Source organism: Oculina patagonica, chromosome 8 (genome assembly GCF_052425735.1).
Source record: "Oculina patagonica isolate OP01 chromosome 8, crgOcupat, whole genome shotgun sequence".
NCBI lineage: Eukaryota > Metazoa > Cnidaria > Anthozoa > Scleractinia > Oculinidae > Oculina > Oculina patagonica.
In genome coordinates this window covers 17137343-17165340 of record NC_135765.1, presented here as the reverse complement: position 1 = coordinate 17165340, position 27998 = coordinate 17137343, and the positions used below count along the sequence as shown (strand labels likewise).

At 38.7% G+C, this 27998-nt stretch overlaps 1 protein-coding gene and 1 long non-coding RNA gene across 6 annotated transcripts in view; one reads left to right on the top strand and one right to left on the bottom strand.

The window, feature by feature from the left end:
• LOC144662807 (fibroblast growth factor receptor 4-like) overlaps positions 1-24072 on the top strand; it is a 31509-nt gene extending 7437 nt beyond the window's left edge. For 2 of the 5 annotated variants that reach the window (XM_078523746.1, XM_078523747.1), the window contains 19 exons: positions 2470-2584; positions 4336-4704; positions 8248-8493; positions 9140-9274; positions 11624-11742; positions 12419-12474; positions 13694-13860; positions 14821-14949; positions 15472-15487; positions 15992-16040; positions 16881-17193; positions 19405-19515; positions 19945-20135; positions 21193-21315; positions 21744-21814; positions 21979-22019; positions 22189-22285; positions 22461-22560; positions 23051-24072. In XM_078523746.1, the coding sequence (XP_078379872.1) occupies positions 2524-2584; positions 4336-4704; positions 8248-8493; positions 9140-9274; positions 11624-11742; positions 12419-12474; positions 13694-13860; positions 14821-14949; positions 15472-15487; positions 15992-16040; positions 16881-17193; positions 19405-19515; positions 19945-20135; positions 21193-21315; positions 21744-21814; positions 21979-22019; positions 22189-22285; positions 22461-22560; positions 23051-23116 (2460 nt within the window). In that variant the 5' untranslated portion in view covers positions 2470-2523 and the 3' untranslated portion in view covers positions 23117-24072. Of the gene's footprint in view, positions 1-2469; positions 2585-4335; positions 4705-8247; positions 8494-9139; positions 9275-11623; positions 11743-12418; positions 12475-13693; positions 13861-14820; positions 14950-15471; positions 15488-15991; positions 16041-16880; positions 17194-19404; positions 19516-19944; positions 20136-21192; positions 21316-21743; positions 21819-21978; positions 22020-22188; positions 22286-22460; positions 22561-23050 lie in introns of those variants that run through there. The other 3 variants (XM_078523748.1, XM_078523751.1, XM_078523750.1) reach the window with 3 other exon arrangements.
• On the bottom strand, positions 683-26795 carry LOC144662881 (uncharacterized). The gene is made up of 2 exons (XR_013572552.1): positions 26055-26795; positions 683-1198 (listed from the first exon to the last, which is right to left on the bottom strand). It is a non-coding gene; the product is annotated as an uncharacterized LOC144662881 (long non-coding RNA).
• Between the last annotated feature and the right edge of the window lie 1203 nt (positions 26796-27998).

The following is a 27998-nucleotide window of genomic DNA, read 5'->3' as shown; positions in this document are numbered from 1 at the left end:
ACTCTGATAAAGTACGCAACAATTAGCCAATCACAAAACTTGTTAGAATGGTTAAAAGAATTTGATTGGTTGAATAAGACATCAGCTGTCAACAGCTGTCAAACCATCAAGTTTGAAACCATCAAAGTTCAGAAATCCACAAGCTGAAAACGTCAAGTGGAATCCGAATTTTAAACACGAGTCCTTGAAGTTCTTAGGACTTTTAGTACAACACAGGATAGAAAAGTAGACTGTTCAGTGAAAACCGGCTGAGTTCTGGCCCATGAAAACTTGCACGTTGTTAACTTGACAACTAGAAAACAAACTGCTCGAAGCTTGTGGCTGGTACTTCACAAAATGCGGCCGTGCGGCGTGTTTCGCGAATCATTTACAACCATCGGATTCAAGGGGAAAATTACAGTCGGCTGCTGTGGTTGCTGTGGCCTTCCATCCATCGCACTGTTAAGGATATAGGAACAGGATTGTCTTCCTGAATTGCATTGCATGTGCCGAACCTAACTGGTGAATAAAGTACGGCAGAAGAGCGGCGTTTGAATCAGTTTGGTCCGGCACTTTTAATTAGGTTCGGCAAACAACGTTAAGTTCGGCAGGGTCTGCCGCACTATGCGACATTGGAGCGGCGGCTGATTCACACGGCGTTCTTCTCATGTGCCGAACCTAATGCATGAATTACTGTAATGTATTTTCGATATAACAGCGCTCATGATTGGTCTAAAGTGGAGTGGCGTGACTAGGTCTGACCAGTCATGCATGAAGCACGACGGCACAAAATTCCGGGAAAATTACTTCGCTCACCGGGCTCGCATTTTGTTTATCTTTTTTAATGTTTCAGCTCAAGAGAAGCGGAACTTCGTGGGAAAATTGTTTTGGTGGTAATTCCTTTTTGCTGTTTCCCCACTTTGTGAGATCAAATTTGTAGATTAGCATTTACAAACTAATTCTCGAGAGAAAACCAGTTTAAATAATATAAATCTCGCGGAATGAATTTGCTTTTCCGGAAATATTATTATTATTATAGCAAAACTTGCGTAATAGTTTGCTGATTTCGACTGCAAAAACCTTTTATCTATATCATCCTCAACGCAGACGTTCAGTCAATATTATTATTGTTAACGGCTTGTTTCCGCGAATTAAGTTCGACACAAATACGCCGTTTGAATCAGCTGTCGTTCCAAAGTCGCTCCAAGGTCGAACCTTACTGAGTTAGGTTCGGCACATGAGCGGAGTGGCGTTTGGAACGGGCCTAACTTTGTAGCAGCTTGATTGAAGCTTGAAATTCAACCCTTTTTGCAATAAAAATTCCTAGGTTTAGGGGTGAATTGTTTAGGTGTCTCTCAATAGCGTTGCGAAATCCAAGAAGCGATGACCTCGAGTAAAGTTCACCGTCTTCAGTTGTTCGAGCTTCGGCGTAGAATTTACCGAAGTTGTTGTCTAGCTTCTTTGTTGGTCATTTTGTGAAGGCTTTTGGCAATTTTTCTTTCACGACACAAAGCTGTTTTGAAAACGCCAGAAAAAATTATTCAGTATGTGATAAGTCTGAGTTGTGTGTGTATTCGCTAGCTAATTTAGTTTTCTGTTTTTTGAATTGCTGTTTGTTTGTTTTGTTTTTTACACGAAAATGTAGCTGTGCGTGTTTTATCTAAAATTCCGTACTTAAATAATGTGAAACTCATATTCAAAAACTCAGATAGCCCATTTTGTACTATCTTTCGTGTTTTTCGTTTCTGCTTTCGTTATAATGTTTTCAATTTCGGCCTTGAGTTGTTTACAAATCTTTGGTTGGATGTTTTGTTGTTAAGCTTACTTTCCGGCTCGGTGTTTTTTTTTCCGTAACTTGTACCGAAATTTCACTTTCTATCGCCGTGCAATTTGTGCTGTTAGGAACAGGACGTTTTAAATTAACTGACGCTAAAAGCTCGTTCTCATTCTCGTTTTTCAGGTCAAAAAAGAAGATTTCAGGGTCAAGACAAAACCCGAGAAAGACGTTCGGGAATAGTGGTCGGCCATATTGGGTTGATGGCGTGACATTTCCTCCGTACATCTGGACTCTGATAAAGTACACTGTTTCAGCCAATCAGAGCGCGCGTTATATGAAAACTTAATTATAATATGTTATGTTATGTTATGTTATGTTATGTTATGTCATGTTATGTTATGTTATGTTATGTTATGTTATGTTATGTTATGTTATGTTATGTTATGTTATGTTATGTTATGTTATGTTATGTTATATTATGTTAACCGGCTATGGTGACTTCACCTTGTTTCTGCTTTAATTTACACTTTTAAGAGTGAAGTTTTAGTGTAATAGTTTGTCCCTTTCCATCGGTTTTTTATAACTTTCACAAACGTACGTCAATCAAATAGTTAACAATTTTCTGCATGAAACCAGCGATGCATTGAAACACACAGTTAATAATACATTGTATGAAGTTGAACGTTTTTACCGTATATTTTTTCTTTACTAAGGCTTTCCGCAGCCTTAGGAAAAGCCCCAGTTAAAGGAAATATCTTTGTGTGAAAATGGCGCGGACTCATTGGTTTTTGATAACGCTGGTTTTCCTGTTTAAAGTTTACATCGAAGGTAAGGAACTTTTCAAAAATTTCTAATGATCAAGTAAACGTGTCGTTACTATAAATTATATGCAATAAGGCCCTACTTGGACTTATGCTTTAGAATCATGCATGAGCTGAGTTTCACGGGAAAGAATTGTCTAAAAATGCAGTCAGGTCATCTCAAAAGTGGACGGTTGACCTAACCGGGGAAAAAAAAGCATTTCAAATTTACCCGGGTCACTGTGGACGGGGCTTTATCAGCGAGAAATCGAAGTAAGAATAAGTTACTCACATTTTTTGGATTTTTCTACAACAATCACACTAGCTTTCACCGCACGTTTCACGACACTGGAATTATTATTAAAGCTATCTGCACGCACAATGATACAATGTCGTGACATACACACACAAAAGAAGTTGTACAGGATCTCGAGTCAATAACTTGTTATCGTGATACCAGTAGAAAAAATGTCCTCGCGAATTCTAATGACTTCTTTGATCTTTTTCATTCGCTTTGACGGATCTTTACGATGTGAGGAATGGGGCAATCATGGTTAACGGAGAAGCTTATAAAAAAGTGGTGCACACTCGAAGATGGGTGCTTTATTAACAGAAAAAAATGTTTGTAAAATGACGGTTATTGACTCTACTGGATATCGACCCATATGACAGCTGACAAAAAATGTTTCTGTAATATACCCCCTGAATATAGGCACCCTCCTCCGGGATATTAGCCTCACTTTACCCAAGTTTTCTTATTATTTCAATAACGTCCTCACATAACATTGTGCTGGAAGAGGAGTGTAGTCCAAAGCGTTTTACAAGAATTCCTTTTTTTACAATTTATCATTCATTCGAACCAAAGATCAAATATCACGCCAAGTTTTGTTCGCTTCAGATTGCTTTATGTTTTAAAAGAAGTCATATTGACATGAAAAGAAGCTCGTTTTGAAATAAACTGTGCTTTTCGTTTAATGACTTGTCAGCCTATTTCAGTAGAGGAAGCCCCGGGGGGGGGGGGGGGTACTCAGAAACGTTTTATACGGGGAGGCTCCGCCCCAAGTTCTAACCCCTTACCCTTTTATATACCATTTTTGACAGAAATTGTACCCCTTTCGTATACCTTTAACTGAAAAAAGGTACCCCTTTCATATACTTAAGAGACATGGCGTGGACTTAAAATAGGACGTTTTTTGTCATTTTTATGTAGCGCTTAATAAATTAAAATAATACAGCCATAAATTGCGTCTGTTCGAAATATTTTAATTAAAGGCCCTTTTAAATAGCCAAATGACAGATTTCCATACCCTTTCATATACTTAAACTTGTGAAATCCCTACCCTTCTATATACCTGAAGCCTGAAAAAGGTACCCCTTTCGGGCGGAGCCTCCCCGTATAGGCCATTATAGGGAGTACCCCCCCCCCCGGGGAGGAAACAAGCGCCAAGTGACAAAGCCCGCGGTTTTCGTCCCAGAAATTGCTGCGCAACATGATGTATTTCGGATTGCTTTCGGAGTACTCGTGAGCGCTCGCTCAAGTTTTTGATTGGTGAAATAACTCGGAAATTTTTCGAGTGCTTCTACAAAAATTTGCCAAAACTGGCATTTATTCCACCGACTGTATTTACAAACGTTTACAAGCGAGACTTTTCATGTAATCGTGACAAGTATGAGCCTCCAAATATGAGCTCCTCAAAATCTCACCAAGTTTTGTAAGCACAAGGATAACATTTAACGATAACTAAGAAATTAATTTACACTAACGTCGGTTTTCGCCAGGTACTCCAACGGTTTCAGTTGTCTGTAATAATAACCTCACTGTCACCATAACCATCATGGACGTAACTGACCTTGCCGAGTATAACGTGGGCGATTGGCGGATTGACAATAAACAAGAATGTGAGCCGACCTTTTCTGGACAGAACGTCATTTACACCAATCTACCAGTGTCAACCTGCGCTTCAAAATCTAAAGAAAGAACTGATAAATCAGATATTCTGTTTCTTTTCAAAATTCGTGCGGTGGTACCAGGCAACGGTCCAACACAAGCCATGGACTATGCGTTCGACGCATCTTGCGCGTATGCTAGCATCTACTCGCTGACGGTCAGCTACGAACTGATAACAAACCACGGGGGTAATAACTCAGGTACTAATTATAATCAACTAAACCGATTAGACCATATTCGTAATCTCGGCATTGGACTGGAACTAGCTTGCAATGGAGGCTAATGCGGCTAATGCTTATGCTCCATTGCAAGCTAAAATGCGAATATGGTCTACAGTCTGTAACAATAGTATTGCGAAAGCAAAGCTGCCTTATTTGCTGGGTGAATATTCTTGCAAATGGGTCTAAGCTAATTTCAAAGTATTTGATATATTGTTGTTTGAAGTGGGGAAGGAAAAGAAGGGGGCTATGATATTGAAGTTGCGCAGAGACGCGTTAAGCTCTTGTATAGGGGACGAGGTCATGTTTAGTATTATTTAGTTAACTAATTAATGCTAAGTAGGCGTGGCCTAAATGTACCAAAGGGTTGCATCGACTACCTTCTACTCTTACTGGCTTTCTTTAAATACCTTGCATAAAACGCGAAAAACCAAACCCACTGTGGTGTCTCAGTACACATTTTAATCCTTAAACTAAGGTACAACGCAGCATCCCTGTCAACTCAACATAGAGGGCCGCTCACCTCTCTCCTTCCCTACTCACCCCTCCAGGCGACCATTCATTGAGTCAAACAAACAGTCTGACACTGTCCGCGCAACGCCAAAGAACTTTACAAGTGTATAGACACCCTTACTTCGGACATTGCTTAAAGTGTCTATCCAGCCTACAGGTTTTTTGTGGTTTTCGTATCTCTAAAATGCATAGACAAGTTTTCTAAAAGAAATTTTTGGATGCCGCCACTTTTTCGCTGCAAAATCGAGCTTTAAAGTTCCCGTTTCGGCCACGCCCAAAGAAGTTGACCGGGAGTCAAGACCAGAAAGAGTCTGGGTTCCAGACCGGCTGTGACGTCAGATCAGGAACCGCGAAATTTTGCCGCCATTTGAAGTCAGCATTTCTTCTGTAATAGCGTGGAGATACTGACGGTAGAAATATACCAGATAGATGCGTCGTTGCGGTATGCTTGAATACTCCAAACGAAGAAAAGGATATTGCGCTGCATTTTGGGGTGATATGAGAACAGAAGCAAAGGCTAGAAGGAAAAAGTAGATGGACTTCGTCAAGTTAAAACGTGCAAAGTGGAATCCGAGTGCTTCGTCTGCCGTCTGTGCTTGCTACTTCGCTCCCAGGGATATTACAAGAAGACATTCCTTTGAAAATCTTCAATGCCAACGGTCGCTGATCTAACATGATATTGGCATTGTTCCTGTGCCAAGATTTCACCGGAATACTTAACTTTGTCCAGTCGAAGTCGTCATCGGGTATTCATTACTCATTATTCATTTGATTGAGTGTCTGTTCTCGAACGACAAGACACGCGTCTCGCTAGACGCCTAAAAAACTACAAGTAAACGTCGCCAACTTCCCAAGAGATTTTTATTGCATATTGTCAACCATCGTGTAGAAATAATAAGCGAGCAAGCGTCGCCAAGCAAAGATAATATGTAGCTGAAGTGACGTTCGATTTGTCGACCAGTCAAGGTAAAGCGAATTATTTCTCCCTCGAATATCGCTTGAATTTCGATTTCTGTTTCTTGTAAGTCTTGTTCATAAAGTCTTATTAAAATGTGATCTTTATAATCGAAGTCACTGCGCTCGTACGTAGCTTTTCAGGGTTTCAACTCCCATACATGTAAAGTTATAATTTTATCGATCGGTCTCTGCAGGCGCTATTGTTTGTTTAAATTGCGTACAATGAAAAGTTTATCAAAGCTTTCACAGCCTAAAGTAAGCATTGTCACAATGAAAAGAAAAGTTTTTCTAAGTTATAAAAGCTAAAAAATCGATAGGTTATGACTGTTTAATTTGTTAATCGTTTTTGAGACAATCAGTCGCACTTATCAGGGGCACCCAACGGAATATTTCGTTAAAATATCTGTTCGGAAGACGATTTGAGATCTAGAATTTTCGGAACATTCATTGTAATTTTTTTTGCTTGCCTGCCTTTCCTAGGATTTTCGAATATCTAAAAAAATGGTATAATTGTTCATTTTTAAATGATTTTTACTCTAAAAAGGTCACCTAGAATTTTCGGGAGCCTTTCTCTGGCTGGAATTTTTTCGAAAAGGTAAGTTTTGATCCCTATAACTTTCGGATCACTAGACTTTCAGCTAGGAAATCCGAACAGATAAAAAAATTTTAGGGGATAAAAATATGCCTATATATACCGTTTAAATACTAAAATACGTTCAACGGTGCTATCTTTAAGTGGTTTTGAACTATATTCCCGATGGGTGCCCCTGACTTATCATAAGCGCGTGTTGTCGGCATTTCTAAACGCGTGAAAAGTCGCTTGTATTTTTATTAGGCTGTAACAAGAAGGACTAAAGTAGCTCGTATTTTAATAAGCTGTTATAAGAAGGACTAATAAAAGTAATAAACATGTTTATTAATATCAATCTTTTGCGTATCAACTAAGGGCACATTTATTTGCAACATACGCAAATCTACCGACGCGACAAGTTTCGTTTCAAAACAAAGTCAATGCGTTGTGTGAGTGTCAAGGGCAATTTCGGGAATAATAGTGCTTACAGTCTATTCGTTATATTGTTTTCATTTTCGTTTCACATCTGTAATGAAAATTAAAAGGTATACAGCCTGAGAATGCAGATTGATTTCCGTCCGTCTTTGTAGGTTTCGCCACGCGTCAAGTTTCCATTCAAAGCTTTCTGGAGTGCATTTGCGTACAAAATGCAAATTTAACGCGCAGAGTGAGTGTTTGGAAAAAGTATCTATATACCGGTATGTGTCTAATTCCACGGCTCTGTTAAGGTGGTTTTGGAATTTTCGTCCCCTCTCTTCAATAAGTTGCTTCTCTCGATTATATTCTTCTATCCATGCATGCATCGTCCGCTAGAGGTTCTCGAGAGTAAGCGCGTTCTTCTTTGTTACTCTTATCTTCTACTGCAGTGCAAGCGAACGATTCGAGTTCTCCGGACTCGATCCCTTCGTTCGAATCAGATGAACTGCTAGTCACGTCTTCTTCAGATAAGAAATCGCTGTCTTGTGAGTATTCCATCCAAACTCGAAGAATTCTTGGGAAAAACAAACCTTATGTTGTGGCTGTCAAGCAAATAAACAAATGCAAACGCTTCGAGCGGTTCCTGATATGACGTCACTCATCACCAATCCTCGATCACGCGGTCAACTTCTTTGGGCGTGGCCGAAGCGGGAACTTTAAAGCTCGATTTTGCAGCGAAAAAGTGGCGGAATTCAAAAATTTCTTTTAGAATACTTGTTTATGCATTAAAGAGATACGAAAACCACAAAAAACCTGTAGGCTGGATAGACACTTTAATTCGTTAGAGGAGATTTTATATTTATTTGTGTTAACTGCAAAGATTCGATTATTAAATCAAAACAGTACGTTGTAGAGCGAAAGGTGGGGGTAGAGTTATCTTCTGATTTTTCTCTGAACTTGTATTCAAGAAAAAAGTAAAAGTGAGACACATAATATGCATCTTATTAATGGTCCATTTAAAATTGCAGAATTGCGCTAAATAACTCTTCTATTTATGTGTTTTATAGATCCGACATTAATTGTGTCCTTCAGGAATATGACTGTGGAAAAAGGCCAGACTGTCGCTTTATTCTGTAATGTATCTGGGACGCCAACACCAAATGTTTCTTGGACACATGTTAACTCTGGCAAGAAACGATTCAGTGACACATGGGTTATAACAGACATCAAAGTTGATGACATTGGACAGTACAGATGTGATGCAATCAACAAATATGGAAATGATAGTAAAAGTATCTTTGTTTACTTTGAAAGTAAGTGTTTTCAATTAGAGTACTTATTTTCCTTTTTTGAGAGCATGACATCTCACCTTTTTCGAAGCTTTCGTTCGCAGCGCTGACAAAGCTATTACTTATTGCCGCCCAGGATGTTTTGTAATAAATTCAATAGAAAAAAGTCGAGAAGACGAAAACACTCTAACTTCTATGTTGATAGAAACGTTCTTGCTCCTTTAAGATACCAAAAGGTTCTGTTTTAATAACACTACTTACATAACGTTTTTGACGTATGTGATTTCTGATTTCGGCTTCTATCTGTGTAAGATGCTAAGTTAACGACACAGGTTTATAGGCCTTTCAGGCCATCTTTTTCGGTGTTCTCTGGGCTTCTTCAGAACATTTTTCAGAGCCTTGTTATCCTCTTCGACCTCTGTAACGCGTTCTTTTAATGATGTCAGTTCGGAATATATATGTTGATCTTGGCTTCCAATTTTGTGGTTCTTGCCGAGGCTTCACAACAATGGCCTGTTTAACAGTCTTCGTCCGTTTGCGAGCCGGTATTTTGTCTTTTTTTGCGTGTACATTTAACATCAGTGATGACCTCTTCCTTTTGGTTTTAATCCATTTTGAGTAGATGGAGCGCTGAATTATATCATAATTCACATACTTTTAATCTTTCCAGACAGACAAAATACACCTTCGCCACCGTTTGCACCTTGCTTCGAGGAATGTACTAATGGGAAAACATGTAGACAATTCGGGAAATTTCTTTGCCTTTGCCCGAGAGGAAAGAAAGGAACAAATTGCGAAGAAAATGGTACGTTAGTTGTATCTTTTAATTTCATAAATTATGGTATTTGGTTTGTAATTGCTTGGTTACGAGCTATGGCTGCGTATATTTCATGCTTTAAGTTGCCATAAAGTTAGGGTGCATTCCGCATCAATAAAAGTGTATTATTTTGTTGTACGTATATCTTTGCCATGACGAGCTTAGTCCTCAAAAAAAATTTATGCAAATTAGATCTTAATCCCCTTAGTGGAGAATATTTCTCCATTAAGGGGATTAAGATCGGTAACATAAGATCGTAGTTCGCACGTTGAACTGCCGCAATGTACAGTGAGGAGTCAGTCATAATAGCCGCGGCTTCTCTGTGGAGAAAGAAAAAGCAGATATTAGCTGGATTCTATGTTGATTTTCTTGTCTTAAAACAGCTCAATAAAAAAGGATAAAAAAAAACCTTCCGTCGCGGATTGAAAAAAATAACGCAAGGTAAATATTCTGCACACCGTAAAGAACTAACCACCGAAGCAAAATAGAATAATTAAGCGCGAGGTTATATTCTGCCCACAGATAACAAGAGCTCAGTAAAGAACTCAGCTCACTACCCCAGTAAGACAGAAAAATTTAGCGTGAGGTTATATTCTGCCCACAGATAACAAGAGCTCAGTAAAGAACTCAGCTCACTACCCAAGTAAGACAGAATAATTTAGCGCGAGGTTATATTCTGCCCACAGATAACAAGAGCTCAGTAAAGAACTCAGCTCACTACCCAAGTAAGACAGAATAATTTAGCGCGAGGTTAATATTCTGCCTACAGATAACAAGAGCTCAGTAAAGAACTCAGCTCACTACCCAAGTAAGACAGAATAATTTAGCGCGAGGTTATATTCTGCCCACAGATAACAAGAGCTCAGTAAAGAACTCAGCTCACTACCCAAGTAAGACAGAATAATTTAGCGCGAGGTTAATATTCTGCCTACAGATAACAAGAGCTCAGTAAAGAACTCAGCTCACTACCCAAGTAAGACAGAAAAAATTAGCGCGAGGTTAGTAGAGCGAAATAAGTCAGCGCGCGAGTAGCCAGGTTTAAGCACCGCAAGCGGATTATTATTACAGCGCTTGACATAAGCGATCATACTGAAACTGAAAACCCAAGCTTAAGTTTATATTCCACAAAAAAAAAAAGCAAAAATACAACTTACCATTGTGCGGTGTTTGTCTTGCTTCTATCTTTGATGAACGGCGGCGAGCCGCGCTGTTTGCGAATTGCGTTACCTCGTATTTCCCGCCAGAATAAATTAACCCGGCAACAGTAATCATTAGACGAAGATGCCGAATCTCTTTTCGCTTATTAGACGAAACCCTTGCACAATCTTGCATGGTTTTCCTGTTTCGCATTCATCCATACGAGTTTTTGCAGTGTAGCGAGGAACATGTCACAAAAATGCAATAAAAACACGTTTAAAATTGGTAACAATGCTACTCAGTTCATGTCGTGAAGACTACAACAATCGACTCCTTGAAAGACCCAATCTTCACACATTAAAACTTGTTTCCGCGTGCAAAAATTTCTGTTGATCCCGCTCTTACCGATATCATTTTCGTTGACTCGCTTTTACATTTGTAACTTACCAAAGTCGACTCATACTTGCGGCCGTCCGTCAGATATCCAATGTCGTATAGCTGATACAAAAACACCAAAACGCCGACTCAAACTCGGCCGTGTTGCCAGGAAATCTTATAAAACAGTAATCATCGATTTAAGGTCGCAAACTATGCCGATATCGACAATTTAGCAAAGAATATTCTTAAAGAAGATGCACCGGCACGTTTCGAAACCGCGAAAGCAGAAACTGCGTGACACACGAAACAGATCACGTACACATAGCTAGGACGGGTTTCATTTTACATTTCCTGGCATGCGGTGACAAGTTATGTACAAGATTAAAAGACCTCCTGGACAGAATTTTTTTTGAGGGCTAAGCTCGTCATGACTTAGTCTTATCCTTTATGATTGGCCCAATTTGGAAATTTCAAGTAAAGCTGTTTTCTAGTCATTTCCTCGCTGGCCATTTTCGTCATTTCCAAGTTATTCCTGTCGTTATGCAAATAATTCATTTCTTTACATTCATTGATTGCATTGTGAAAATGTGGACTGGTTATGCTGCATGTTGAGGCACTCATTAACTTTTGAATCGCTCAAACTCTTATATTCTTATATTTAGTATTTTAATTTTTAATGTTTTTTAATTTTTTTTCTTTATATTTGTAAGGCGCATTTGGTCATATTAACATGTTAATTTGCGCAATAGAAATCTTAAATTATTATTATTATTGTTATTATTATTATAAGTACTGCTGTTTTTCTTTCTTTTTTGTTAACAGATGCTATAGCGAAGATTGTTATTGTTAGCCTTAAAATCAGCAATAAAGTGTGGATACAGGAGTTTGAAGACTTGACTAACTCGGAAACACAGTCATTTGCTGGCGAAATAAAAGATTCGGTATGTGGTATATTAATATAAGAGAATATGAGAGAATAAGATAAAAAAGGGGGCGGTGCTGGTGGGGGGGGGGGTGGTGTGGGTGGGAGGGCATTGTCTGGCAGAGGTGAAAAGATTAAGTTTCTTCTTTTCTAATCGGAGCCAATTCACAGTAATGTCATTGAATAAGCATTGTGGAAATGTGGACTGGTTATGCTGCATGTTTAGGCACTCATTAACTTTTGAATCTTTCAAGTTGACGTCATGATGATAACGTCTTTCGGGTTTAGCATTTAGCCAGTTTGAGAGTCCAAGTACAAAAACGGATTGTATTATGTTTCTTCAAATAAATCTATCTAATAGCTGCTTCTGACCAAAAAGTATGAATCTATTTTTTAAACTATTATTGAGAAACTATTTACCGGTAGCCGTGGACTACATTGAACCGAGACACAGGGAAAATTTTACTCTCTAAGCTAGAAAATTACTAACATGACGTCACGACATCACATGGCATGAAATGGCGTAAAGTCTGCGTAAGCAATTGGTTATTTTTGTAAGTAAATTCCATTTAGCGTTGCAATCCTTTGTAATCTTACTTTATTGCAAAACTGACAACCCATCTGTACTTCCCAGTATATGCTGATAAAATTCGTCTTTATTGATCCCTTTTCAATTTAATTTTTTTGGCGTTCAGGTCAGTGACGAACTTAATGGTACTGGTATCATAAACGTTAAAGTGACAAAATTGAGGTAAGTTGTTTATCTCTGATAGACAATGCCTGCATGCTTAGAGCGAATTTATTTTTCAATATGATTCATGAACATTCCTTAAGGCAACTAAAGCCTAACCCTATCATTACATTATCTAACCTCATTGTCTCTCGTTCTCCTAATTGGTTTTGACTATGTAACTTCACCGGTTTAGTTAAAGCTATCAAACAACAAGATATTTGATCTATTTTGTCTTGTGATAAACCTGGTTGGTCCTTAGGTATCGGAAAAGTGTTCCCTTCTTCATCTACAGAGTTGTATGGGTTGTAAGTTCTAGTGGTGGTCATGAGTCAATTTTGACGACTTATACAATAGTGTTAACAAAATATTATTTAAACCAAACGCTAAAGCGAAGAAACTCTATCTTTGAGATGAAGTTGGAACAGCCTGTCAAGAAATGGCTACAGTGAAACCTCGATTTAACGAACAGCCAAGGGACTGGGGAAATTTGTTCGTTATATCGAGGGTTCGTTATATCGAAAACCTCGATATAACGAATTTGCGGAAAAACAACCAAAATGTTCGTTATATCGAGGTATAGTTAATAATTGTTTTTAACGCTGTGACGTCGCACTACCCAGTATTTAATGCTCTGAACTGTTTGAACGCCTGTCAAAAATTACATTTGTGCTAGCCTGCGAAGGTTGCGGGACGCCAATGAGAGGCGGCTGCATTCGCAGGCTACATTTGTGCTTTAACGTTTAATTTCCATGTTGGTATGGGCATATGTCGTTGAAGTTGTTTTCCTGTTAGGATTAAAGTATTTTCATCCTTGTTGAGTCTGTTTTACATTCATGTTTTGTCGCGTGGTAACTAAAATTCGTTATTTCGAGGTACATTTTACGTTTGGGCTCCCGGATTGTGTTCGTTAAAACGAGGATTTCGTTATATCGAGGTTCGTTATATCGAGGTACTGCTCCATACATTTTACTGTACATTTGGCCGGGCTGAAGAAAATCGTTCGTTATACCGAGGTCTTCGTTATATAGAGGTTCGTTAAATCGAGGTTCCACTGTACTAATAAAATTAATTGGAAATGTTGCGTGGCGCAGGAAATAATTAACACATTAAATTGTTTTTCGATAATCAGCTCAAACACTTAGCGTCTTGTCTTGTCTTTGTCTCTGTATTTGTTTTGTGCATACACACAACATACCAAAGAACATGTGCAACAGCCACTGATGTTATCCTTTTCTAGAAAGGGAAGTGTTATTGCAAATATTGAACTAACATTCAAGGAAGCTGTTGGGGAAAGTGAACTACATTCACTGTTATCGGAAGCAATTAAGGATGGTACCCTTGGTCAACTTCAAGTCCATGAAATAGTAGTGGGGCCAACTATTTTTGTGGCGACAACCATTTTAGGTGAGCATAGCTTGAATGTTAACGTATACTGCATTCTGATTTACTTCTCTTGAGAAAGATCTTGACTTCGCAGTTTGTCTTACGATTACGTCATTTGGGACTGTTTACTGTGAGTCTTAATCGACTTTTTATTAAAGGATGAGGTCGGCTGTAAATCACCTTACTTATTCTTAACACTGACTATTTTTACATGGTACAGAACGATATTTATAGAAAAGAAAGTTTGAAACTAAATAACAATAAATGAGGCGTGGAAAACAGAAAAATGTGCATAACTTAGTAAACAGTTTCGCTGGAATGGAGTCCTTTTGAGTGTTCAGGGATGGTTTCTTTTTCCTAATTAGGAGCATCTCGTAAATTAGGCACTCAAACTTTCCGCGGCATTTCTTTAGGATGGCAAATTGGCTGTGAAGGTCGATCGGCTTTTGATTGTGTTGTTCTTGAAGGTGTTTACCAATTTGCCATCACAGCCAATTTGCCATCCTAAAGAAATGCCGCGGAAAGTTTGAGTGCCTAATTTACGAGATGCTCCTAATTAGGAAAAAGAAACCATCCCTGAACACTCAAAAGGACTCCATTCCGGCGAAACTGTTTACTTAGTTATGCACATTTTTCTGTTTTCCACGCCTCATTTATTTTAATTTAGTTTCACACTTTCTTTTCTATAAATATCGTTCTGTACCATGTAAAATTTGCATTTGATAATGGTGACATGTCGTCGCCGAAACGTCATGTACTTTTAGCGTTGATATTTATTCTAAAATGTATTTCAAAATCTTCCGTTAACACTGACTGGGAAGGTAATTAAGTTTTGAGGGAAATACAGATTCATTTTGTTTTAATCACAGTAGTAAATGATTTATGATTCCAGTTTTATTTAAATAAGATAGATTTTGAAGCCATAACAGGTGGTGTTTCAATCAAAGATTGAATGCAATGCTTGTTTTTTATTCAATTAAGATGATTCAACACCTGTTCCATCTGAACCAGCAAAGGTGAACAAAGACGTTATATATGGAACTGTTATTGGAGTCCTCGCCCTGATGTTAATTATTTTTCTTATTTATTTAACATTAAAGCTCCGAAAACGTAAGTAAACATATCTACTCTCACATTGACTGGTATACTATAGTTAAACATAGTAATCTGTAATGGTTCCACAGCTAAAGAAACATGTATCCTAGTCAGTGAAGTGGGTTGGTTTCTCAAAACATGTTTAAGCATAGATCTACCAATAACGATTTTCGGAGATCACCCAAACAGCAGTTTTGTTATATTTAGAAGCCCTGGTCCTACTGCTCAAAGGAAGGGTATCGCCATCCACAAGAGTTATAACTATCCAGTGGATAGGTCTTGGCAAAACTACCTATACTATCCACCGGAATGCGATTTTTCCAGTGAATAGCATTTTTTGTGCACTAAACATCCAATTCCAATCCATCCCCTGACAGATAGGAACCAAATGCAAACAGTTCCTGGTGAAATGGCGAATGATATAATATAGAAGCTTGACATTTCTTAGTTGCGGCAGATTCTGTTAAGGTTTAACGTAAAGTATAATGCGGGGAATTCCTCATAACTAATTGACTTTTACTCTTCACACCTCAATAGGTCGAGGAGATACTCGGTAAGTTGATATGTGACAGGCGTTAATTATTCAAAATGCGGTATTGACTTGTTTTTCCTACAGCACGTTTGATTCCTCGACAGAAGAGAGGGAACTTTTTCCTTATGTTATTTTTCTTGTGATTATCATAGGTTACTTTTCCATACTATAACAGTTTCGTTGGTTGCAATGGAACCAACTCTATTGCTTTAGACCACTCGTAACTGTTGTATTTTCTGGCATGAGATTGAATAGCTAATGTAGCATGAATTGACCTATTAGGTTTAAAACATTATGCCGGATAAATTATTTATTAGTCAGTTAATTAATTTCACAATTGCGCGTTATACTCGTTGTTTCATGGTAAAAGAGCTCCCAGTAATTGGTTGTTAGACCTAAAAAGGTTTGAGAGATTTTCAAACTGAAACTTACACTCGACTGCGGCTTTCCCCCATACTAGTAACTATATATTTTCCGATATTTCCAAATCAAATACTGTGCCTGATGCCGGATTTCTTGTTGTAGACCTGATGTAATGGCTGAAGGGACTGAAGGGACAAGGGGGGCTCAACTTGTAAGTATTGAAACATACAATATGTAAGTATGGCCTATGGAGTGTTTGTAGTCTTCCCAATCACACAACTCGATCAATACAGTGTCAGTGTCAGTTCTGTCAATTGAGAGGCAGGCTGGCCTAATGGTTAGCGCACTGGTCTCTGGATCAAGCGATCTGTATTTGAGCTCTAGCTGGAATCATCATTGTGTTCTTGGGCAACATACTGTACTTCCAAAGTGCTACTTTCCATCAAAGGTGTATAAATGGGTACCGGCGAAATAAATGCTGGGGGCAAGTACTTCTAGTCACTTCATGCTACGGAAAACGGACATAAGCGTCAGCTTCATTGTCCACTAGGCTGCAAACGATAGCAATTAAACGTGTAAGCGTAGATGAGGGTGTCTCTCTTACTGGCAACGTTAGATGTATATTTAAATAATATTTGTGTCTCATAAAGTAACGCTTTGAAAAAGTAAACCGTGAAAGGGTTGGAATTTCATGTTATCGAAGAATAAGCATGACAGTTCAAAGAGCAGTTTCAATAAATCAATAATTTAATCATTTTCGGGAAGAGAAATAACCCCGTAGGTCTCTGTCTTGTATTCCGTGCACACTAGTCAATGTCTGTGTCTTCCTCCATACTTATACAATAGCGTCACTCGTATGCAATGAGACCAAATGACCTGGCCAGATTTGCCCTCTTTTAGTCAATACTGACTGGCTTGTTTAAGAATCTATTTTTCTTGCAATAAAAGGGCTGTTCTTTGAAATCCCTGTCAACTGTCAGGACGTTTGCTCTCATTTCATCCCTCGCCAACAGGATTACGCAGAGTCTGACTATATTTATTTTAAATTTAGAACGAGGGAATGGAGACTGAGAGAAACAATGAAAACACAATCACAACTGGCCATCATGGTGCAGGACAGTACATGGAATTAGCTGAAGTTTCACAGAACCAAGGCAGCACAGGCACAGAAACATCACCTTATTCAGAAATAAATGAATACGCTCCGCTGCACCCAGGAACGCGTTCATGGGAAGTTCCAAGAGCAAACGTAGTCATGGAAAAGGTAATTGGTAAAGGAGCGTTTGGACAAGTGGCACAAGGAAAAGCTTCACATCTAAGAGGGGCAGAAGACACAATGACGGTGGCCATCAAAATGTTACAAGGTACAGTGAATGTTTACGTCTGTAAATGCAAATGTTTTCGTCCACACGAGCCGGCGAAAGTTGACGCATCGTTTACACCATATGTATATACAACAAACAGATATAGGCGCTCAAATTGATCAAACAAGGACGCCTTGAAATGAGATTGACATCGAGCATTACTTGATGCGACGTCAGACTGGGGGGAGGGGGGGGGGGCTAAAGAAGAACGCGTGAGCGAAATTGGGGGGGGGGGGAATCCAACGATTTTGCCTGAGCTTCCGTGAACTTAACGGTGTATAAAAAATAAAACAAAACGGCGAAGTAATTAAACAGTGGCTTATATTTACTGTACATTTGACTCCAGTTGTTTAAATTGCGGACAACGCTATCCACCGTATAAATCACTATCCAAGTGGATAGCGAAGTTTTTTTGTTGTTAAACAGTTGGCCACTGGATAGCGATTTATCCGGTGTATAGCCTTCTCCACCCGTATAAATCACTATCCAAGTGGATAGCGAAGTTTTTTTGTTGTTAAACATGCAGTTGGCCACTGGATAGCGATTTATCCGGTGTATAGCCTTCTCCACCCTTTGAACAACTGGGACCAGGTACTATAAAGTTATTAACATTTCTTTTTCTGGTACCGTTGCAATCTGTAAATTCGTTTGCTATGTCAAGCAGAGAAAGTCTGTCTGTTCTTTCTTTGTGACTATTGAAAATCGTCAAGTTACTAAATAGCTCTTGGGTTATTGTTGACCGAAGTAATGTTTTTAATCTCTGGGCAGTAGAAAACGATGGTTTACCAGCTGCACTGGTTGCTGCATTTACCAGTACAAGTTTGCATACCGTGATGAAAAGCCAGGACGCAATGGCGGCATAACATCGTACCATTATTAACTGGACTCGACAACCGAACAATTTGTTTTGGAATCGCGTTATACGCCTTACCCAGTGACGAGTTCGGATAGAAATTAACCAATTGCAATAGAATGAAGCCAGATAAAATACATAAACCTGTGCTAGTCTGACAAGGTTAAAATTGAAAAATAATTTGATAATTATCACCACTTATAGCCAATTCATTATGACAATGTCTGTTGTTAATTCATCTGTGCGTTTACTTTGCCAGTAACTTTTGTTCCTAACGAATTACCGATTTTTTTGCAATTCGTTTGCTTCTTTATTGCTTTTTATTATTTTTGTTTCATAACCAAAATATATACGTTTATGTCATTTACGTGTGGATTGAAGGCTAAACGTATACGTTTACAGGCGTAAACGTATTTTTGTGGGCGGGGCCTTAGATAACCTAAAAAGAAGGAATTTACGATTCATCATAAAATTACACATACAAGTTAAATCAGATTATTTTTCACATGGCTCGTTTTCCTTTGTTCTTCCAGGCTGATTATATTGAATAACCCCCGCTAATTAGCAACTGTCTGAAAAGCTGGGGGCGGCTTTGGTTGTAACAGGGGAGAGCGGGGCTGATATTCTAATATTACCCTAGGGGAATATTAGAGTTGATAATCCCCTTGGGGAATATTATGGTAATACCCCCCTCGTAGCACAGCCACAAGCCTCGCATTACAAAAAAATCCACAACTTTACATTTATTTTACCTTGACTGTTGTTACATTTTAAATACTACTGAGCAATTGCTTAATTGAAAACATGAGAAATGCGTTCCGGAACTCTTGTCTCGACGTTTGCCTTTTCAGAATTGCCAACTTTGCAGTACAGTGGTGAAAAGGGTGGTTACAAAGTTGTCGGAACTATTAGGCAACCGCAATTACAAAATCCCAATGCGTACTTTCGGAATCTTTAATCTATTGTCAAGCTTGTTTGGCACGCATATTGATTGTTTTAGTTGGCGTATCAAAAACGAAAAAATAACCTGTTTATTATAACATTTAACAATGTGGAAACCCCAGTGCGTCTTTTCGGAACCTTTTTCCTGCTGTTAAGCGTTTGTCCGGAAAAATATTGTTTTTTTTTTCAGCACACCTACATCAAAACAACTAAACAACGCATGTTTCTTATTGTTTTAAGCCACTGTTGATACCTCGCCCATGTGAAAAATAAGCCGGTTATTTTTAGGCACCTCGAGGATATGTGATTTATTCACCTCGGGCTGCGCCCTCGGTAAATAAATCACATATCCCCTCGTTGCCTAAAACTAACCCTTACTTGACTGTAAATTTTATGAACTTATGTTAACACTGCAGATAACGCTACTGAGACGGAAAGAAAAGACTTGTTGTCAGAACTTGAAGTGATGAAGAAGCTTAAGCCTCATCCTCATGTCATCAAACTATTGGGATGCGTCACTGAAACTGGTATATGAAATCACGAAGATCCTTTGACTTCAACTCAGTTGTAGAATGAGGAAGCAGCAAATTAGGGGAACATCAAACAGTGGTGTATTATCATCCCACCTAAGATGGAATTGAAATATTAATTCGTAGTCGCTTAATGTTTTTGAAACCGCCAAGTGTTGGCCAGATTGTACCCTTTTGCCCTATTGTCTAGGTCAAGTAAATCTGAAGTTAATGTTTTTGTATGATGCATTTAAATATTTATTTATTTGTATATTTATTTTTTAAAAGTGATGAGATAATCACATGCTCGAGATTCAATGTGAATTTGACATTGTCGTTTAAATTTTGTATGGGCCAATATCAAAGTGATCCCTTGTTTTTGTGGGTATTCTCAAAGGTGCGAAAAATAGGTGTTGCATTAAACTTAATCATACTTTGACGTCGTAGATCCTTTGCTTGTCATTATTGAATATGTCCCGTATGGTGATCTCCTGGGCTACCTGAGGAAGAGCCGTGGATTAAATGACACCTATTTCAAATATCCGGATGTCAAGCCGCAAACAAGTCTAACATCACAGCAGTTAATTAAGTTTTCTTGGCAAGTAGCTGATGGTATGCGCTATTTGTCATCAAGAAAGGCAAGTTTTTGCTTTTACATAGCCCTGCGATTTCGTGTGCTTCTAATGCTTTAACTTTTTCAGTCAACTTTCAGTGGACAATAAGCCCAAGAGTTCTATATATGTATTTTGTTGTGTTTCGGCAGCAACGTACCTGAACATTTCTTATTCAAGCTAATTATCTAATGGGTGCAGTGCATCCTAAAGGTACGGCACTCGCTATGAAGGAAGACTGACGCTTGGGAGCGAGCCGACGTTTTTCCATTTCAACAGTTTGGTTATTTTTGTCTCGCCTACCAGGGACAAGTGAGTACATACGAAGCATGCGCAACCGCTACAATCAGGCAAAAAAAAAAGTCGGCGGCAAATTTGTCTAAAAAATTGGTCTTGGTCGTTCCTGAATTTAGAAAAGGCCGCCATGTTCGATGTTCTTAAACACATCTGACCAGTCTTTGGACCGAATGGGCCAATGTTGGCTCGAAGACAACTTTTCTCATATTAACGCTCGGAAAACGATAGCACGGGGGAGAGGGTAACCCTCCTGCCAAAGACAACTTTTCAGTTTCTCCATAACTATAAACAGTAACCCTAGTTGGCCACCACATTAATTACCTACGCACTTAAGGCCGGGGGTACACCTGCAAGCCGTTTATCCACCGCTTTAACTTGGGTTGGGTTGCGAATATCTCGTTCGCGTTTCAAACAGTCCAAAAACTTTACACTCAAAACACGAATCTTTGTTTTGCAGTGTTTTGTAAACTTTTGGGTGATCTTGGGGGATATTTGGGAGATAGCTTTTTCAAACTATTAGTAAAATTTAGAAAAAATAAGAAATATTGAAGTTTTAATGTGATTTGAGAATTTGAAGTTAAGAATTAGTAGCTGGACACCCAAACAGTACCCTGACAACCTGGAGGGCTCTGTGTGGGGAACAACTGTCTTGTGGTGTTCCAAAATTTTGTTCTTCTATACCTTTCTAAATATCGTAAAAGTTTCACTCAAAATCACGTTTACCCCGCCTTAAGCAAGAGAAGTATATTTGTGAGCTCAACGATGGCAAATAAATTATGTTTAATAGATTATTCACCGCGACCTTGCCGCCCGCAACGTTTTGGTTGGAGAACGAGAAACTTGTAAAGTCACCGACTTTGGAATGGCCAGGGACGTGTACCAGGAAAACGTCTACGAAAAGAAAACAAAGGTTCGTGCTACGTGGACCTTTTGTGGCTGAATATTTTAGAGATGCTCTACGTGTTTCTCTTTAGGAATGCGCAGAGGCCTGACGGTTAGTTCGCATGTACTCCAGATCAAGCGGTCCGGGCTCGAAACCTGGCCGGGGGTCACTACGTTGTGCTCTTAGGCAAGACACTTCACTCTCACAGTGACTGTATCCACCCAGGTGTATAAATGGGTACCAGGGAATTTAATGCTGGGAGTAACCTTGCGATTGACTAACATTCCATCAAGCAGGTCTATGTAGAAATCACTACTTGTCGCTTCATGGTAGGGAAACCGTAATAAGAGCTGGTCTGATGGGCCACTAGGATTGAATACAGACCTTATCTTACGTCTTCCACTATTACGTTTTATGCTGACACGCTTTTCTTGTACTTGTCTTTAACTTTAAAGGGACGACTTCCTGTAAAATGGACTGCTTATGAAGCACTTTTGTTTGGACGATACACTACAAAAAGTGATGTGTGAGTAGAAATATTTCAAACGAAACCAAACAATAAGTCTTACTGTGCACTTATTCATGTGCTACAAGCCATTTCCCATTCAATAAGAAATTAAGTGAACTAGAACTCTAAGCACTGGTCGTTCACAATTTTGAATGAATATTGGTTCTTTTCTTAAAACACAGGTGGAGTTTTGGAGTTGTGGTTTACGAGATCTTTACCATAGGTACGTCTAAGTGTTAATCAAACAAATATCAAGATATAACAATTTTTAATTTTATTGTGAAAGTCTTGTATTCAATTAAGTGGTCCTCCCACCATGCGGAATAAAATTCCATCAAATAGCCTGACACTATCTTGCACTAGCACACTAAATTTTCCATGTTTCCATTAAGGTGGCTCTCCTTACCCGCAAACGGACGGTCGAAAAATGGCAGATTTACTTAATCGTGGTTACAGGATGCCAAAACCACGCCACGTGGATAAAGCACTGTAAGTACGCCTGCGATTCTCATCTTTATGGCCGTCGCATCATAGCTTCTTGGCTGATGGTTTCGGTCTTGAACTCTTTCTTCGTAATTAGCTTATATCAGTCTTTGTTATTTACATTTTTAGTTGCCATAGTTATCGTATGCACAATGACAGTTTTCTCTCTTTAAATTCGCAGTTACAAGATTATGCAAGACTGCTGGCAAGAAAATCCCGATGATCGTCCAACATTTGAATATCTTAGAGACGAATTAAAGGAAATGGAGAACCAGCACCAGGTAAATTATAAACAAAAAAAGCAATCATAATAAAGTTATTTTCAGTGATATGCGAACTCTGAAATTCAAAATCCAACCTCCGATTGCGTTTTTTGCTGCCGTCAATCATAATTTTGGCGACACCCAACAAACCATCAGAAACAGAACAAAAAAAATTGATCGATGATTCTACCAATCACAACCGAAAAACGTGACCTTTTGACCCGGTGGAAGTGAACTTCTGTTTCTTGAGAGGTCCACTTAGTTGACTGACGGCAGCAAAAACCGTAAACATTTGTACATTCCCAGAAGCTGAAGAAGGTCACTTTTGTATTGTGTTTTCTCTTTATATCCGGCGCAATATATACAACATGCGGGGCGACGTCATGTAAATAACATTGCTTGATAATGACACCCCGCTGTGGTCTGCTGTGGCCCTATTGAAGGGAACACTCCAAAGTTACTTTTCTTTGTGAAAGTTAAAGTACTGTTTGACTCTTCTTTTCAACAGAGACACATCAACCTTAGAGAATACGACAAGAAACTCTACGAGAATGTGGAGGATCTGATGTTCTAGATCTATCTAGATGTGCATCATATCTTTTGTGCATGTATATTACGACAAGACAAGTCTACAAGACTTGGAAGATTTCATGTCTTGGAGAGCCTCAGCTGTTACCGCTCAGTTATTGCGAAGAAGTAACTGGCCTTTTTTTAAAAAAACAAATCTTATAGATTTATCATTAAGAGATAAAAATAGAAAACAAATCAGACTATAAAACAGTTCCTCTTCTCATCCACCATGACGTTTCCGAGAGAATCTATCGGCCCAACTGTTATTTCTACGTAAATGAAGAGGCTATTTTGTGGTATGGTAAAACTGAATGTCACAGTTAGAATACAGCAACAGCATCGTAGTAAAAGCCAATGCTTACTCAGTATCACCGATAGTGATTGCTTTTTAACAGAAATGTAATTACAGATAACACAGCCGAGCCGCTGTAAGCTCACATAAAGGTATATGTAAAATTAACAATTTGTGACTCTTGTTTAGTTGTTGTAAAGATACCTGTTTGTTGACTTTAATGAATTTTATGCCAATAAATATCTATTGCTTAGTTTTTAAAATGTACACTTCCGCCCAAATCGCCGATTTTTTTGCCTTTGTAAGGGGGGATTTTGTTTCTTGGTGTCTGTTCATGTCAAATAATGTCATGTCAGATTAAGCTTGGGTTAAAACTTCTGAATTTAAAAGGGTCATTAAGTCTTTTATTTTTTACATATAATTAGTTCCAAATTCATGATATCTATTGGTTGTCCGAATATTAAACCGCCATTGAATATTTCTTGTAGTTTAAGTTTTGATAATTTGATAACATCGAGACACTGTGCAAGTTGTTGTGTTGTCCTATTTTTGCTTGATAATATTTACTTATTTGTTGCAAGAAAAAAATGTAATTAACTTTTGGTAGTGACAAGTTTAAGGGCGACACATGTAAGTAAAATAAACAAACTGAATAAATGGTTTAATTCTAGGAGCTATTCTTTTTGTGTGATCGTCCAAGTGAGAGAAGTCGTGAAAGTCGTGCTCAGTTGTCGTCTGACCTTTTCACGGCCTAGGCAGAAGTCGTCCAAACAGTCAAGTGAAAATATCAGGGGCACCCATCGAGAATGTAGTTCAAAACCACTTAAAGATAGTACCGTTGAACGTATTTTAGTATTTAAACGGTAGATATAGGCATATTTTTATCTCCTAAAAATTTTTTATCTGTTCGGATTTTCTAGCTGAAAGTCTAGTGATCCGAAAGTTATAGGTATCAAAACTTACCTTTTCGAAAAAATTCCAGCCAGAGAAGGGTTCCCGAAAATTCTAGGTGACCTTTTTAGAGTAAAAATCCGTTAATACCATTTTTTAGATATTATTAAATCCTAGGAAAGGTAGGCAAGCAAAAAAATTTGCAATGAATGTTCCGAAAATTCTAGATCTCAAATCGTCTTCCGAATAGATATTTTAACTAAATATTCCGTTGGGTGCCCCTGAAATATTGCACACAATACGCTAATAAAATATATGCGTTACCTCCCGCCACCGTTTCTTCATTTTATAGTGTTATTAAGTACAAGAATATTCCCGAATTGTAAATAAGGTAAAGATGTTGACAAAAGCAGTACAAAAATGCAATTTTTGTTTCTTTTAAGGAGGCTCGATGTAGTTTTTTTTGGCCTCGGGGTGGTTGTTTTGAAACGAAAATTATCAAGGAAGCCATTCTTCAACTTTCGCTTAAATACACTATGATGAACAAATATGACCAAAGTTTATTTTGTTATTGGTCACTTAGTCACCAAGGTTACCATAGCAAAGAAGTCTAATTTTCTCGAAATCTTGACTGACACTTGGTATTCAAGTTTATTAGATTGACCAACTGTTGACAAAATTTTAGAAAAATCTGTAAGAGCGTTTTCAAGTAAATCAGGAATTAAGTTTTCAGTAAAATCCCGTCTTAATGTGAAAAAAGCGCTTTTAAATTGTTTTGTAGTATTTTATTTCGTAGTATGTAGGAAAGAAGGGTAACTATAATAAAGTAATGACCAAATGAGTCAGAAGTCATTATGATGTCCTTAAAAAGGATTTTCCTTGCTGCATGAAGGTTGAGGAAATGAACAGCACGGTACGCACGTGCACCTTTAGAATAAAAGCTAATTCCTTAATTGCATACTCAATCTTGAATGTTTATTAAGATACAAACAAGAAAACGTGGAAGGCTGTTATTTTACAGGGTTGCAATAGATTAACATGACTGTTAGGTACCGTACAGACTAGGTTGATAAATTCTTTGTTCGGCTCTACCAAAATCTCGACAAATTTTCTCTTCACCAAGTTTTGGTTTTGAGTGGGCATTTCAAACAATTTGTTTGAAAACCAAAAAGGGGCAATCACGTTGTTGCTTCTGCCTGGATAGACTCTTCAAGTTATTTGGTTGACGTTCCTTTCAGATTTAGGCGTGTAGATTGAAAAATATGTCAGTTTTGACGCCTGACAAAAATTTGTCCTGCTCCGAGCCAGGGCGACGTCGCTTTTGACGTCTAGCACGGCTAGACAAATTTTGTAGGAATGAAAATCAATATGCGCCCTTGTAGAACGGAACTGATGACAGATATTTCGCCCAGTGCGCACGGTTCATCGCTTTTGAGAACTAAACTGGGGCCCTGATTATTGAAGATCTGGGCACGTGGTTGGTCATTTTACGCCGGGGGAAGCTTTACTGTTTCACATAGTCAAGTCATGTTGAATTTATTTTGCATTATTTACACAACGAAATATTTAAATTTTACATACCCAAAAAGATTTTATCCGGGAATTTTACTACATGTAATGACATAACATCATAAGGTAAATTTTACGTATGTGTTTTAGCAGCCAAAGTTAAAAGAGCTTTAGAGCTAGTCACACTTATACGACTAAAAGTAGTTTAGGCCCGTTCCAAACGCCGCTCCACTCATGTGCCGAACCTAACTGGTGAATAAAGTACGGCAGAAGAGCGGCGTTTGAATCAGTTTGGTCCGGCAGTTTTAGTTAGGTTCGGCAAACAACGTTAAGTTCGGCAGGGTCTGCCGCACTATGCGGCATTGGAGCGGCGGCTGATTCATACGGCGTTCTTCTCATGTGCCGAACCTAATGCATGAATTACTGTAATGTATTTTCGATATAACAGCGCTCATGATTGGTCTAAAGTGGAGTGGCGTGACTAGGTCTGACTAGTCATGCATGAAGCACGACGGCACAAAATTCCGGGAAAATTACTTCGCTCACCGGGCTCGCATTTTGTTTATCTTTTTTAATATGTTTCAGCTCAAGAGAAGCGGAACTTCGTGGGAAAATTGTTTTGGTGGTAATTCCTTTTTGCTGTTTCCCCAATTTGTGAGATCAGATTTGTAGATTAGCATTTACAAACTAATTCTCGAGAGAAAACCAGTTTAAATAATATAAATCTCGCGGAATGAATTTGCTTTTCCGGAAATATATTATAGCAAAACTTGCGTAATAGTTTGCTGATTTCGACTGCAAAAACCTTTTATCATCCTCAACGCAGACGTTCAGTCAATATTATTATTGTTAACGGCTTGTTTCCGCGAATTAAGTTCGACACAAATACGCCGTTTGAATCAGCTGTCGTTCCAAAGTCGCTCCAAGGTCGAACCTTACTGAGTTAGGTTCGGCACATGAGCGGAGTGGCGTTTGGAACGGGCCTTAGTTATTTATTTACATTGAAGAATATAAGGAAACATATTTAAAACGATTAATAACATAGATGATTTAATGTTGTATAATAAACACACAACAATAAATTTCGACATAAGTATTGTAAAATATGAACCAAAATGATGATTCTAGCTCGCCTTGAGGCTTCCTGTAACTTATAGTGGTTTGACCATCCGATTGGGTTCCGAGAGGTCTCAAGTTCAGCTCCCGTTGAACTCACAGATTTGTTTTGTCCCTTGAGCGACAACTCGTGTGACACTCGTTAGAACTCGCAGGTCTTCAGTAGTGTAAGGCCGCATTTGCATTTATCATATATATATTTCACTGCTACTGCTGGACACACATTCATTTATTTCACATATACTTGGGCCGAGTATCATGTCCACCATAAAGGGATTACCCATATACGACCGCTCTCATGTGGCTTTGATAGCTCAGTGGTAGAGCATTGCACTGGCAACGCAAAGGTCGTGGGTTCGACTCCCGCTCAGAGCCTGAAATTTTTTTTCAGGTCTTCAGTAGTGTAAGGCCGCATTTGCATTTATCATATATATATTTCACTGCTACTGCTGGACACACATTCATTTATTTCACATATACTTGGGCCGAGTATCATGTCCACCATAAAGGGATTACCCATATACGACCGCTCTCATGTGGCTTTGATAGCTCAGTGGTAGAGCATTGCACTGGCAACGCAAAGGTCGTGGGTTCGACTCCCGCTCAGAGCCTGAAAATTTTTTTCAGGTCTTCAGTAGTGTAAGGCCGCATTTGCATTTATCATATATATATTTCACTGCTACTGCTGGACACACATTCATTTATTTCACATATACTTGGGCCGAGTATCATGTCCACCATAAAGGGATTACCCATATACGACCGCTCTCATGTGGCTTTGATAGCTCAGTGGTAGAGCATTGCACTGGCAACGCAAAGGTCGTGGGTTCGACTCCCGCTCAGAGCCTGAAAATTTTTTTCAGGTCTTCAGTAGTGTAAGGCCGCATTTGCATTTATCATATATATATTTCACTGCTACTGCTGGACACACATTCATTTATTTCACATATACTTGGGCCGAGTATCATGTCCACCATAAAGGGATTACCCATATACGACCGCTCTCATGTGGCTTTGATAGCTCAGTGGTAGAGCATTGCACTGGCAACGCAAAGGTCGTGGGTTCGACTCCCGCTCA